This window comes from Notothenia coriiceps, unplaced genomic scaffold, assembly GCF_000735185.1.
Source record: "Notothenia coriiceps isolate Sejong01 unplaced genomic scaffold, NC01 NC01_scaffold00030400, whole genome shotgun sequence".
NCBI classification, from domain to species: domain Eukaryota; kingdom Metazoa; phylum Chordata; class Actinopteri; order Perciformes; family Nototheniidae; genus Notothenia; species Notothenia coriiceps.
This window is the reverse complement of record NW_011363101.1, coordinates 6033-20672: the sequence shown is the minus strand read 5'-3', so window position 1 is coordinate 20672 and position 14640 is coordinate 6033. Positions and strand designations below refer to the sequence as shown.

Here is a 14640-nt window from a genome sequence, read left to right as displayed (position 1 = left end):
TCCCCTACCGTTTACTCTTTCTCCCAACCGTCTATACACTACCCCCACCCCACCCCCAAAACCCCCATTCCTGTCTCGAACTGACCCGATCATGGAGTGATGAAGAGTCGATCTTGGTGGTATACGTAACCCGAAAAACCTAGCATCAAAACTAGTAACAGTAAATTTGTAAAACGAAGAAACGTACACAAACTCATAAGACAAGGAGGACAATCGGATACTGTCGTCCCTTTTTTGAGATGGACTCTGACTTTTTACTGAAAATAATTTACGAAATACAAGTATAGGTACACCAGAGTAATTGAACATAAGATACCCACAAAAAAAACAAAAAAACAAAAACCAAAAAACAAAGAAAGCCAATCAGACTCTTCTGTTATGTAATTAACTTGTGTCAATACACTTTAGACGAATCTGTATTATTAAATAAATTCAGTCACAAAAAGTCACGACTCCAACGTTGAGTTGTTGAGCAACTAGGCCAGAGGTCTTAGCACAACTTTTACAGGGGCATAAAACATCTCGAGTACAAGATATGACTTCGTTTGAGCTCTTGTTTGTGACGTGACCAGCTGAGAGTTATCTTCAGAGGGGATACCACATTTTGAAAATACCTTCGTCGTCGTCGCGTCGTGCGAAACCTCGGCGTTTATTTTCGATCGTAACATCGGGACTCGTGGTACACGCTCGTGTACCTTTTCGGATTTATTATAATTTCTGTGTAGTCAGTTATTGCGATACTTTGAGAGAGACAGAGTTTGACTCACTTTCCCTCTCTCACTTCGTACGTTCCAAGGTTTTGAGATTGCTACTTAGATCCATAGAGCGAGTTTAGACTGTGCTCTGTTGCATCGTGTATTTTGTTTGTTTTCTTATCTGTAGTCTTGTAGAGTTAATGTTTGCCTGTTGTCGTTATAATCTTTTATTCTTGTGTTTTTTTCATTAGACTGATTCGGCGACATACGTCGAATCTTAACCCTTGACTTCCGTACCTATCTATACGTTGTCTCAATTGAATTAAAGGTTAACGTAGTCGATCTGACCACCTTTTAGTTTTATCCATTTTAGGCTCGTTACTACAATATATGGAGGAACATCTTTCGATATCTGAATCTCTAGAATCAACAATGCGAGGAGAGTGCGACGCGGAGACGTGCGGTGTAGAATAGAGAGTGCAGAGAGAGGAGCGAATAGGCGGAAGGTTAGATCGTAGTCTTAATTGAGGAGTGGGTATAGAGGGGTGAGCAGTAACAGACGATTTAATAGGATATGGTTAGGAGTGGGCGAATAAAGAGTGGGTAAAGAGAAAAGAAGTAGTGATGGGCATTGTGCAGTAGACAGTGGTCGTTGTCTTCGGAAGAGCGGTGATGTGTTGACGAATGTGGATCAGGTGTGCTTTCAGTTGTCTCTGCCAGTGGATGTCTTTAATCAGAGCGTCAATCAGAGTGCGGCGCGTGCAAGAGAATGAAGCTTAATCCAATATAAGATACACAAGATAATACAGCTGTTAAAACCCTCAGCCGCCTGCTAGATAACAACCCTGTCACCCACATTAAGCCCCCCGCTCCCCCCTGTCTTCCATCTCCCTCACTTTTGTCGGATCTCGCTTCCTTAATGCTGAAATTAATGGTTGTTAAATCTCTCCATCAGTGTTTTTTCTCTTAATCGGAGCCTCTTTGCGTCATAGTCTCCCTGAGGGTAATTATTGTTAACAAGAATCCATGAAAAACAAATGTTGGATACATTGAAATTAGATTTAAAATGATGTCAGATGAATGAAATATAAGCAGTAAATAAAGTAATACAAACCCAACTGTTCAGTCAAGATGTGGGGAACATCCTTAAACAACTAATAAACACAACTTTTTATTTTGTTTTTATTGCAAAATACTTTAAAAGAGGCTGATTTAAAACTTTAATTAAAAGTTGCTGTGAAGTTGTACAAACCTTCTCCGACGCAGGGCTGACTGCTGGTTGGTCGATTAGAGCAGTGAGTATATTCATAGGCTTGGAGCAGATTAACCAGTTCATGTGATCTACTGACCAAACTGGACAGCTTCGCAGTGAAAAGACAAACGGCAAAAGCCAAAGCGCATGCACAAAAAGAAAGTGACGTTCAGAACAACAGCGAGAGATAAAACGTGACCACAGGTGGGCGAACCGGTTAAAGCAGGCGAGGAGTGAAAGCTCGTCCGCACACTGACAGACATTTAAACTAAACAGACACTTAACAGACAGATGCGAGGAGAGATAGTCGCTGAGGAGGAACGGGAGAATTAATGGAGGGTGACCTCTGGAGGAGGGGCTTCTGTCAGCACCTGCAGGAGCCGCTGGTTGGGTTTAAGAAACAGCATGGGTGAGGACGGAGAGATAAGATAGGACTGCTAGCCATTCGTCACATTTATGGGAGAGGTGACATTTAGCCAGGCGACAGCTCGAGTGTTTTTTGAGGGTGGAAAGGCCAGAAAAAGTGGTGTGTATCAAGCACTGCATTCCAAAACAGTTAGGAATTGCATCAAATGTGTCTTTAAGAATGATTTGGGATGATAATAAGCTGATTTGCACTTGTTTTCTAGTTGTTTTTTGTGTGTAGGTGCAGGGCTGGTTTCGGCAGTTTGAGTATGACACACACACACACACACACACACACACACACACACACACACACACACACACACACACACACACACACACACACGAGGTGGAGGGCTGCACATGTTCGGCACAGTGACCCACAGCCACTGCCACCCATCCATCAAGGGAAAAACCAAAGAACACAAGAGAGAGAAAAGGAGGGCTTTAGTCCCATCTCCCCCTTTCCCCCCCTCTGCACCAGCATTCTTCTGGCTTGATTTTCTTTGTGGGGAAGTAGGGAAAGAGGGACGAAAGGATGAAAAGAAAGGAAGAAAGGAGGGTGCTCCATCTGTTTTTCCCCTCCTGTGTCTGGGGACCTGCAATACAGCTGCACTCTGATGCAGAGCAAGACTGATAAAGAGTAAGAGGAAAAGAGGTTAGAGGACTGGATAGCTAATGAGGGAATGGCTTCCTGATTTCCAGAGAGTTTGGAGGGAGTGGTACATCTGCAAATGCATGTAGGTGTAGGTGTGTGTGTGTGTGTGTGTGTGTGTGTGTGTGTGTGTGTGTGTGTGTGTGTGTGTGTGTGTGTGTGTGTGTGTGTGTAGGCCCGGCCCTGGCTCACAATCACTCCCAAATTACTTTGACACCGCAGTGATAGGCAATGATGATTATTCATCCTGTCTTCACTACAGAGGACCTATTTACTGCTGGACAGTGATGAGGGACTGAGGAGAAACAGAAACTGCACATCAAAAACCACCCACCGTGAAGAAGAGAAACAAAAGGAATTCGAGTGGGGAAAAAGGGAGAAGAAGACGAGAGAGAGATGAAAGCAGTTTTTTAAAAGAAGGGGGAATACATTTTACAGTCTGCCAACTAGCTGTAACATGATAACAGCTTGGATACGCAGAGAAGGAAATGTACACTGCTGCTGCGGCACGGAGGAATTGAAAGAAAAGACAAAAGAAATGAAGGGGGGATTAGTGAGGAGAAGTGGACTGGTTTTACAGACTGCGAGGGGTAAGAGTGCGTGTGGGAGAGAGCGAAGCTGAGTGTGTGTGAGGGCTTTCAGTGGAATCGCTCGGAGGGGGGGGGCTCTTTTGTTCACAGGGAGCACAGGGAGGAGGATGAAGTGAAGGAGAGAGAGTGAAGGAAGGAAGGAAAGAGTGAGGGATATGCTACTGACGGAGAGAGAGGGGGGGGGGATGGGGTGCACCTCCGAAGAAACTCAACCCCTCCACTTCGACTTTTGCCAGAACTGAGAGCAATAACATTTTTCATGTGAGCATGCGTGAGTCTGTGTGTGTATACAAGCCCCTTCACTGTGTGCATGCATGCATGGCTGTGTGTTAACGCTGGTCGCAAGACATGAGGACAAAGGCAAGAGAAAGAGAGAGAGAAAGAGGGCAAAATGGCTAAAAAGCAGCTCTGTCGCAAATTGCGCACTGAGTCGTGTATTATAGCCAGCGCCGGGGTATCAGATGATGGCATGTGGACGGGGCAACAATCCACTTCACCGCTCTTTCTATACAAGATGGATCTTGTTAGAGTTACTTGTCCCGGACAACAAAGCGCAGCGCTGCACACACTGCAAAATACGACCACTTGGAAGCATTCAGCTAGTTTACTTTCGTGCTTGGCCCTTAAATCATCTCGTCAGGTAGAAATACTTTTATTGGCAAAACTTACCCAGTTCAGGAAGCAGGAGAAGCAGCCATTTTTTTTTATTTGACAACCATGCCTTTAGGAGTTTAAAAGAGATTTATAAACCCATGAGGCTGGATTTTCCCACTCTAAAGAGAACAATGTTGCCAAAGTGAGACTAACATGACATTAAAAAGGGGCTTCAGTACGTAGCTAACTTATACGTGTGGGCTATGTAGATATACGGACAGGTAGCAATTAGCTTAGCATATCATAAAGACTGACTATACAAGAAGAAGAGTAGTGAAGTGATGTCACACCCATTAGTTTGCTTTGCTTTTGCCGCTTCTTGTTGTGCATTTGGGCCGCCACCATCTTGTTTTTTGGAATCAAAATGTGACAACATAAGGCTGAACAAGACACGTTAGGCGAGTAAAATGTTGGAATGTGGAAACACAACATGAAAAGACAAGAGCACCCAAACAAGAAAACATTGAGTGGTAGTGATCTGTAATTTACAGAGTATTCACTGCCAGAAGAAAACTACTGTTTATTTTGCTCTAAATGAGACCGTCATTTACAAAAAATACCATCATGCCGTGTTGTGGTCTTGAAAGTAATAATTGAGACCATGAACTTAAAAGGAAACGCCTATTTAATAAATCAAGAAGTTTGGTCGTCTTTCTTAACAACAAGTCTTTATGCTAAGCTAAGCTAATTGCCTCCTGTCTTCAGCACCATACTGAAAGCAAAGACATAGCAGTAGTATTTCCATCCCAGAAAGAAAGCAAATAAAACTCTCACAAACGGGAAACTTTAAGACAAAAGATTCCATTTTTAAATCGAAAAGGCTATTTAAAAACAGTCACACTTAGCACGTGCCATGTTCCATCTCAGTATGCAACCCCTACACACTCTGATACACTGAACATTTTTCGTAACAGCTAATCTACTCTACATTAAGCCAAAAAGTTCTGTATGCAAAGCTGAAGAAATCATTTTTATCTCACATTTCCATCTTAATCGTGCATTCTGTAAAACGTCAATCCTACTTAAATTATATTCAATGCAGAACCCTGAAAATGGAGCATGATTTTTTTTTTTTCCTGCGCAGCTAGCCAAGGTCAGTTTCCCCATAGACTGCAACGATGGGCTAATGCCAATGCCAGATGGACTACGCTCACTGTATTTTACCTCCTAATTAGAACTATGCATATGTTCACACACACACACACACACATTTTAGGAGAAGAAAGCGTGAAGCCTGGAAAAGGAATCAAGGTGCTGCATGGGCGTTGGTGTTGGAGAATATTACAAAAGATCTGAGGTGGAAAAGTAGGCCTGTGCTGGTATAAGGTAATAAATCAGTTTGCTTATTAGTAAGCTTCAAGATGATTGGTCGTTATAACAGCAGGGGCAGGGCAGGACAAGGTTTCCAACCAAAGCCTCTTAGCAGGAGGATCATCTCGGACCAATTGTAAGTCAATGGGTAAAGATTATCTTAACGCTAAGATGCTTTGGAGTAACAGGTCTCCACATCTCCCACCCAACATCTACTGCAACAGCCAGAGGATGCACCCCCCTCCCCCCCTAACCACCCCCGACACAAATAAAAGCAGTGATTATTTTGTAGTTGAGCCATGAATAGTTGCTTTGATTTGTTACCGGGCGTTTTGCAGGCAGGATGATCCATGTCTGCTTGCTTTCAAAGCTCTGTGTGTTTTTATTTGTAAATCTCTGCATGACAGCTTCTTATGCCAAAAATATATATGTAAAATGGGATATTTGAAAGGCAAAACGCCACCTGTAGCCACTTCATCACTTACAAAAGCGGCTAACGGCTGTATTCCTCGCTTTTTCTAGGTCCATTTCGCTGTATTATTGTTATTCCAGACATGACTTTGCGAGATTGCGTTCTACCTGGGCTACAATGGATTACAATGAAAGGGAAAACATCCAGAAGACACCGTTTGACTGTAGCCTCAATAGACCAGAATGAAAGTTGACTTTTGAATCACTGTCTAAGAAATACTGATGTGTCATGCATTCACTGCATTGTTATCCTGTTTTTCTCCTACACACAACATAACATTCTCTTTTATGATATGAAAAGTGGTTTTTCCAATACTTAGAAATCACAACATTGTATACTCTAGTGCAATGGACTTCACATATTGATCATACACTGGAACAGTAGAGCTTAACGGAATTGATTTGGCTTTCGGCAAATTAAAGTCCATCAACACATTGTTCTGCCACGATGCATTTGGCATCATTTCTGCCTCTGTTGGTCCTGCAAACTGTGTGTGAAGTTTGAGCACAGTGTGTGTTTGCGGCGTCTAATCTTATCATAGGAACTGTAGTAAATAGAGAGAGGGGGAAACAGCTGCCAGTCTCTTAATCGCTCCACGCTAAGTTGATCAAAGAGCTCATTCTGCCCAAAAACTCTGAATTGAATTCCTTTAAAGCTTACCAGGTTTCACGCTGGACTTCACAGGGATAAATATTATGGGACGTGTCAGTAATGAGGAATGAGGGGCCGGCCTGGTTGTATGTGAGCAGGAAGCAGCTAGTCATGGTGGTGACCTATGGATCATCAGTCACCCTCCCTGTCTGGGCTGTGTCACATCAGTACTGTCAAACCAGCTAACTCGCCTAACAATCCATCTCAGTCCTGACTTCCCTCTCCGTCGTCCCTGCTTTTTTGTTTCCTCCTCTGACCCTACTCTCCCCTATCTCTCCCTCATCTCTCCCTGACAACACCCACTCCTTCTCTTTCTGCCCTCTTAGCTCATATCGGTCGAAGATGTTTTGCCAAAAACTTCAGCCGTGACGAGGAACATCCGTCCCGACAGCAAACGCGCTCATTTGTCTCTCTTGTGTAGACACACTCTCCTTTCTCTTTAACATTCAGTGAAACTATTTTGGGCCGCTTTTCAATCAAGGCGGTGTGTGCACATCTTCTGGCAGACGGCAAAACAGCGGAGTGATGGAGTTTCAGTGCTGATGGAAGTGACGGGACGCAGAGGCTCAAACTGTAATGAACTCGGGCAGCAGGGGAAATGAAGAGAAAGATAAGAAGAACAAACATTTGGTTTTGCATTTTACAAGTTCTGGATAACTATGTGTAGGGCTATGCAAAGAGGACTCCACCTTAATGTTGATTTAGTGCAGAGCAGGTGTGAAAACAAAACACACACTGCAAAAAATCCCCATCCATAGCAGGTAAATTCAGTCCTATACGAGTCTTAAAATCACTTTTAACGAGAATAAGAAATCTGCTAAAACGCTCACTTGTTTTCCAGTGGAAAACAACTTTCCAAAATGAAGTGTTAGTGTCCTGAAAGTCAGCATAATACAGTTTTTCGGCCTGAAATCCTGCTTGAATACTTAAAACAATCAGATTTTATTAGCAACAGTTTGGAAAATCTTATTACAAAGGCAGATTTTGGCTCGAAAATAAGGCTTTACGACTTCATTACAGACCCCAAAAAAAGATTGTATGCAGTGCAAGTGCACATGGCAAACATCAGAACGGCTTAGAGCTCGGAGTTCCTTCCACAGAACTTAGTATTCATGGCACAAACACACACATACCAGCACATCATCTGTCACAAACCAAAATCCACACACACAAAATGACAAGAGCGTCAACTCTCTCGCTGCTATCCTGCTTATCTGGAATGATGCCGAAGCCACAGTAGCTGCCCAACCCAATGTTGTGGAGATGTGCAGAGCTGGGAGTCTCGTGATACTGAGCCAAAACAAAAGTGAATGGCAAGGAGAGGAGGGAGGGAAGAGGAGGAGGAAGGAGAAAGGGCTGAGGGGAAAAGCTATGAGACCGGAACACGAGTAAAAGAAAGGATAGAGAAGGTGATGAGCAGCATAACAGAGGTTGCTTCTACATTGCACACACACACACGCACACACACAGGCGGCTCATACCACCAGTCCATTCCTCTGTGTCACCCGAGGGAGGAGGATTGACCTGGCCTAGTCCAAATGCTGCCAGGAGGATTGGATGATCCTTCTTAGGCAGGGGTGTGCTGTGAAGCAAGCTAATGAGAGGCCAATGTGTGTGTGTGTGTGTGTGTGTGTGTGTGTGTGTGTGTGTGTGTGTGTGTGTGTGTGTGTGTGTGTGTGTGTGTAGTCTGGCTTTGCTAAGGGGCTCTGGGTTCAGCCACCCAGGGCAGTCTGCCCAGGGATGCAGGGTCACATGTGACCCCTTCAGACCCAGGGCCACGGATTACTGTTCCCACTACCACCATTGTAAAATGAGTGTACATGTTTCCAGGGGAAGAAAGTTGCTTGTTTGTGCATGTGCTCCAGCCACACGCTTTTAAATCTCCTTCATCCTAATCATCAGCACTTTTAACAATTACCAAAATCCCAAAGTCATTTCTAAAGCCTCGGGGACTGGGGGAGTAAATTAGTTCTTTAGCTAGCCCCAGCATATTTACAACGACGCTTTATGGCTGTTATGATGTTGATGAATGTGCACAGCCCCTGCCAAATAAACTTATAATCGAGTGATAAAATAATGAATGAATTCCGAGTGGAACAGTCCGTGACGCTTGCCAGTTTCCTCACCTCTCCCGTGTGTGTGTGTGTGTGTGTGTGTGTGTGTGCACATCTGCCCTCCTGTGTTTACCGTCTCGTTGTGCGTGTTTAATGCTCACTTGCAACAAAAAGGACCACACACTTTTGACACATGTGTCCGACATAGAAGGGAGGGGGGGTCAAGCCCCATGAGTCTTTTAGAATGCAGGCATCTGTTGAGATCATGCAGCTGCGATAGATCTTTAACGTCAGACACTGACTGCATACCTGTGTGTCCACCTACCAGCCTGCAATGCCCAAAGAAAGCACGGAATAACGAAGAAGGATTCCAGCCTGTGGCGGGATTGGCTGCTTTTCCCCTGGCATTTCCATTCTGCAACATCAGCTCAAACCTCTCTTCACAGCTCCTGTTGCTCTCAGCTCGTAAACTTACACACACTCACTTTTTCACCACAAAAAGGGGGAGGTAGAAAGAGAAAGGGAGCTATAGGGAGGAGGGGCTGCTTGTTTTAACAGGCAGCTTGGGCAATATGGTTCATATTCTTTCCTTCTCTTCATTACATTCCTTCTCTTGTTTTCCCTCACTCGCAAAATAAAAAAAGTTGCCCGGTGGATATTCTCTAATCATTTAGCCCGAGGATGCGTGTAGGCTTACCAGACTCCTGCTTACTTATCCACACAGCCCAGAAAAGCCTCGGTGCACTCATGCATTATTCATGAAGAGGAAACCTACGGGTGGATCTTACGAGGATGAAACCGGGTGTGGAGTTTGAAACATACAAACAATCAATAAACGAGTGGAATGTTGCTCCTTTGATATGACACCCTGTTTGACCCACTAACACTCATTCCTCTCCCAGAATGCCTGCGCCAAGAAGATTTCCAGTGATTTTTTTTTTTGGAAAGCCTTTCTCAGTTTTTTTTGTAGTTGAAACACTTAGCCCAGTTAGCTAGTCTTTTATCCGGCGCCAATTAGCCGGCGATTAATGAATTATTGAGAAACGGGAAGGGGGGGATTACATTTTAATGTGGATCTTAGGGGGAATAGTTGTATTACAAGTCACCGCGAGCGGCGAGCGAGGAGACGCCCACCCTCAGCAGCCGTTTACAATAACCTACAGCCGTTTACACAGTATGGAAAGAAAGGAAGAAAAAAGAAGGGAACTGTAAGCGATGGGAGGGGGTGAAAGAGAGGTTTAGGCCTTCAGAACAGAACTTGAAAAGGGGCCAAAAACTACAGAAGTCCATATGCTGTGATCAGAAGAGTCACCAAAGCCAACATTCACTCCACTTGAGTTCCCCTTCGTTGTTTGTGTCCACCAGTGTGACCTATCTGATCGTGTGTGTGTGTGTGTGTGTGTGTGTGTGTGTGTGTGTGTGTGTGTGTTGGTCACCTGCACTCTACTACCACCCCCCCAAACTGAAGAGCAGTAATGCAAGTTCGATCTTTCATTAGGGCGGCTGTGTAAGGCTGATAATAGGAGATGCTGAATAAGGATAATGTATGTCCGGGGGGAGACTCTTCCCAAGGTGATCGTTCTGGTTCAGTTCTCTCTTCCTCGAGCAGAACCTGTATTGGCACTTGAGACTTAACTGCTATTGATTTACTTAGGGTTAGGACTGTCTCTCTCCCTGTTTTCACATCCACCTCCTGGCACCTGTCTCTGTTTATACACCCCTCCGTCTCCTCTCTTTCAGGCGGTGCCGGATTAATTCCAACTGATGGAGCAGTCAATAAAAGGGTGGATTCAGCACTTGGATACTATATTTTATTTATGATGTATTCCAGGAATTCAACGGGGTCCTCTCCCTTTTCCCTATTCACCTCTGTCGCTCCTAACACATCTCTGGGTACGTCAGAGGCTGCTGTAGCGCTATAATTAGTGGCTGGATGTGACACATGTTTCCAATTTGCTACGTCTGGTCACTGCACTGGAGAGGGGTGGGGGGGAGTGACGGAGCGAGGTAGAGATAGAGACAGACGGGAAGTGACAGGAGGGGGAAGAAAAAGTAGCCAGGAGAAGGAGGGCTTTGAGATGGAGGCATCACGAGAGAAATGGAAGAGGGAGAGAAGAGGTGGAGAGGAGGCGAGCTGCAGGTGGACGGTCTAAACTTCAAAGCAGAACATCCAGCCGAGGTGGAGAGGTTAACAATGTGACAGTCCATTTGCTGCACAGACAGGAAGTGAACCATACATGCGCTCCTGCACCTGATGGATACACACTACTGCTTCTGCTTGCTTTGCGCCTCATTTCAGGAGAACAACCACATGTGTGTGGGCTCTGGACTGTGTCCTTGGGAGATGCGCACTATTTGGACAAGCTTGGGCTCTTAACATATTTCAGCCCAGGGCGAAGATTTAGCCCTGAGGCGGGCTCAAATTAAAAGCACAGCTCTCGTCATGTCGAGAAACAAGTGCATGGAAGTATGTAAAGGGGCCAAGAAAATAAACTGGAGGAATGACTAAGCTGATTAACTATGAATAGTAAGCTTGGTGAATAAGCTGCACAATAGGCTTTGTATTTTGAATATATGAGTGAGCAAATCTGTGTGGATGACTATGGAGTCTGGCGTCAAAGCCACCACACCTATAATTGCCAGCCAGGCCCATTCACTAAGCCCTGACACCCACCTAGCACTAAACTCCATTAGGACACAATAGCGTGGAATCACCTGTAAGGCCACAAAAGCCCGAGCTGTTAGCTTCTCACTTAAAATTACCCTCCCGTGTCCAACTCTATGGGCGAATCCACCCACTGCTGACAAAAAGCCCTCATTAAGGGCTTCATGCCTGGCTCCACAGCGGGGGCCCACGCACAGTCACATCTGTGGAGGGGAGAAACCGGGCAGGACATATAGCCTGCAGCACATGGATGCATTGAAAACCTGTTAGACTTAGAAAATAAAAAAGCCCCTGGCATGGGTGTGAGCCAGGGATGGCAGTGTTTACTAAGCTGCTACAGTTAGTGTACATTTGCTTTTGTTGTTTTTTTGCATTTTAAGTGAGTCATGGAGGCAAAAGTTCAAGCAATGGGAGCTACTCCATAAAGCACAAAGCCTTATAATCTGGTTGCTTTTATTTCATAAGAGGAGAAATAAAGAAAGGATTTGCAGAAATTAAGCCTGGTTTACTTTCTCTATGTTTTCTTATTCCTGCAACATTATGTCTTTGGCACTATTTCATGTCTTTCCTAATTTTGTTAAGTATATTGCATTGTTGGAGGACACTTCAGATTTGAACTATATTGTAGATTTTGTGCATAAAACAAATTAGGCCCAGTGTCACTTTTACTACCTGGTTGCTATCATACTACTTTATACATTAAAACACTGTTACTGGTCCTACTTTATGTTGTGTATTTTTGTAAATGTGTGTAATTTTAATTTTGTCTGTAATACTTTATGCATGCCTCCTAATATTTTTCTATTTTTGGCTCTTCACTTATTCTGAGTCTGACATCAATCCCTCCCTTTCACTTGCATACATTTCCTTGTTATTCTCAAATACCTCCCCCCACTCCACTCAAATCTCCCTGCCACCAGGCGTCAATTCAGACACTGGGGAATTGGCAGAGGTGTGAGGAAAGTGTCGGTCGTTAAGCCCGGACGGCCGAGAGGTGTTTAAAATGACATTTCCTCAGCTAATGCCTGACACCTTCTCCAGAGGCAGGGGAGAAAAATGCAAACGAGTGGGCACCTTGCAGTCAGAGGGGCCAGTGGGCTGGGGCCTATAGACTTCCACCAAGGTCAGCCACTCAGCCAGCAGCAGCTATTAGAGCCCTATCACACCTCTTTATGATCCCACACAGTGCTGCTATAGGCCGGCAGTTTACAAGGACTGTACCAACAACAGCATCCACAGCTGGATTATCCACTGTAATCAATGGGAGGGGGGCACATTCACAACAGCTGGGAAACTGATCACCCCGATTCATTCTCAAGGTGTATACAGTTATCTAATTACACTTAAGATGAACACAATTGAAATAAATTGTGAGGAGAAAATAGTAGTGGATTCGCGTAATTATGTAACTTTATGTTGTTTTGTACGTCATGTTTGCATTCAAAGGCCTACATGTTACCTAAAGTCACATTTAAAAAATGCAATTACAGTAATTCTTCGATCACTTTTTTTTCTCTTTCTGCAAACTTCAAGTTGAAACCTGCATTTAAGCAGATTTTATGGAGAGCTCTCTACCTTTCGTTCAGTGAATTCCAGAAGATGGGCTCCATATTGCTGACCGTCGACCCCAGTAAATCCAGTAAGAGTATCAGCAGGAGTCCCAATCCATTCCCACTTCGTCGACACGCCATTTCAACCCTCGCACCAAGCATTTGTAGTCCCATTTAAAAAAAAAAAGAAATGGTTTCTGTTTTCAAAACTGTAGCAAAGGAGATCCTCAAAACAATGGATGTGCGACTACAAGCCGATCAGGTAGAGGCAGTCAGCGTGTGGAGTGAAAGACAACCTCGTGGATCCAAAATGTTACCAAATGTGGCAGAATTAAACCAAAAGCAGACAGGAGAAACTTGTTCAATCCGTGCGTCAGGATCTCCAAAAACGACGGTTTTTCTGCGCGTCCACGGTCGTACTATTTCAGTGCCGATCCCATGACTTTTCCATTAATTTCTCATTAGTCCTTTCTCCAAAGCAGTGCTCCTGAGCTCAAATATAACTCCACTGAATCGAATTTTCGGAAATGTACCGCCACCCAAGCGCTATTTCTGTTGCCTCTCGGTGCGCCCTAATTGTCTTTTTCCGAACAATGTTCCCTTGTTCTGTGTGATTTCTCTCCCATTACCTTGTTTTCCTCCGAAGATCAACCCTCCAACATATCAGGCTGAAGTGGGAATGAAATAGTCAGTGTTTCAGGAGAAACCAGTCAAGATCCGAGCCAAAGGAACCAAACAATTGCTGTTTAAAACGGAAAAGATGCCACTCGTGTCCACAGCTCCATCCTCATAAAGACATGTTGATGCTCGCTGGGCTTTAGTCAGTGCGTAATGCAATCCTTATTCTGTAAAACACACACGGGTTGTAAATCCGAGAATCCTTCAGCATTCGTTGAGAATTAAAACAATAAGAGAGAAACAAAACCAAAGAGCTAGAAAAGCATCTCCACTCTCATAATTTCTTGAAAACTTGTGAAGTGATTAAAAAAAACAAGAGTCCCGGTTTTGGAAATGGACGCCTATCTGCTGTTGCGCATCATTTGGATTATTCTCATCCAAAGCATGCGTTATCTTCAGCCGTCTCTCTGCTCCACGATCCCACCGGTTGGACTGGCCCTAATGCTCGCAGCAAATTGACAGACCGACTGGCTTGTTTGAGAGAAGGAGGAGGAGGGAAAAAGGAGACGTGGATGAATGGGTAAAAATAACCCCCATCCTCTGACTGGCAGGCAGCGCGCACTGACGGAGCGCAATTCTTCCAGGCTTTTTTCGAGGGGGGCGGGATCGAGTCCCTTTTTCAGCACCTCCTCCTCTCTGAGTTTCAGGGGCCCCCCGACTCGGACCTCTGGACTCCCTGGCTCTCTATTCTGCCTCCTTTTTCTCAAACGCAGATGAAGAACCCCCCCCCCTCTCTGCTCACCAACGCCATGATGGAAGAGCAAGAGCGCCCTCAATGCATTTAGTGGGCATCACATGTGAATTGAAAACTGGAGAAAATATTATAAACATTTCAAAAAGTCCCTATTGGAGTTTTAATCAAGATGAAATATGCCTCAAGGTACAGTAAACAATTATTACAGATGTATTGAAGGAATATTATGACTATATTTTAAAATATAAAGTCCAATTAGACGCTAGGCATATTTTTGGATAGTATTGCTCACCATATATTAGGACCAGTGGCGG

The 14640-nt window shown here is 44.4% G+C and overlaps 1 protein-coding gene across 1 annotated transcript in view; it reads right to left on the bottom strand.

Moving 5' to 3' along the window:
- LOC104959527 (ephrin-B3-like) overlaps window positions 1-14089 on the bottom strand; it is a gene marked incomplete at its 3' end in the record, with an annotated part of 33733 nt that extends 19644 nt beyond the window's left edge. The window contains exon 1 of the mRNA XM_010787425.1: window positions 12980-14089. Coding sequence (XP_010785727.1) covers window positions 12980-13128 — 149 coding nt within the window. The remainder of the gene's footprint in view (window positions 1-12979) is intronic.
- Window positions 14090-14640: the final 551 nt, after the last annotated feature.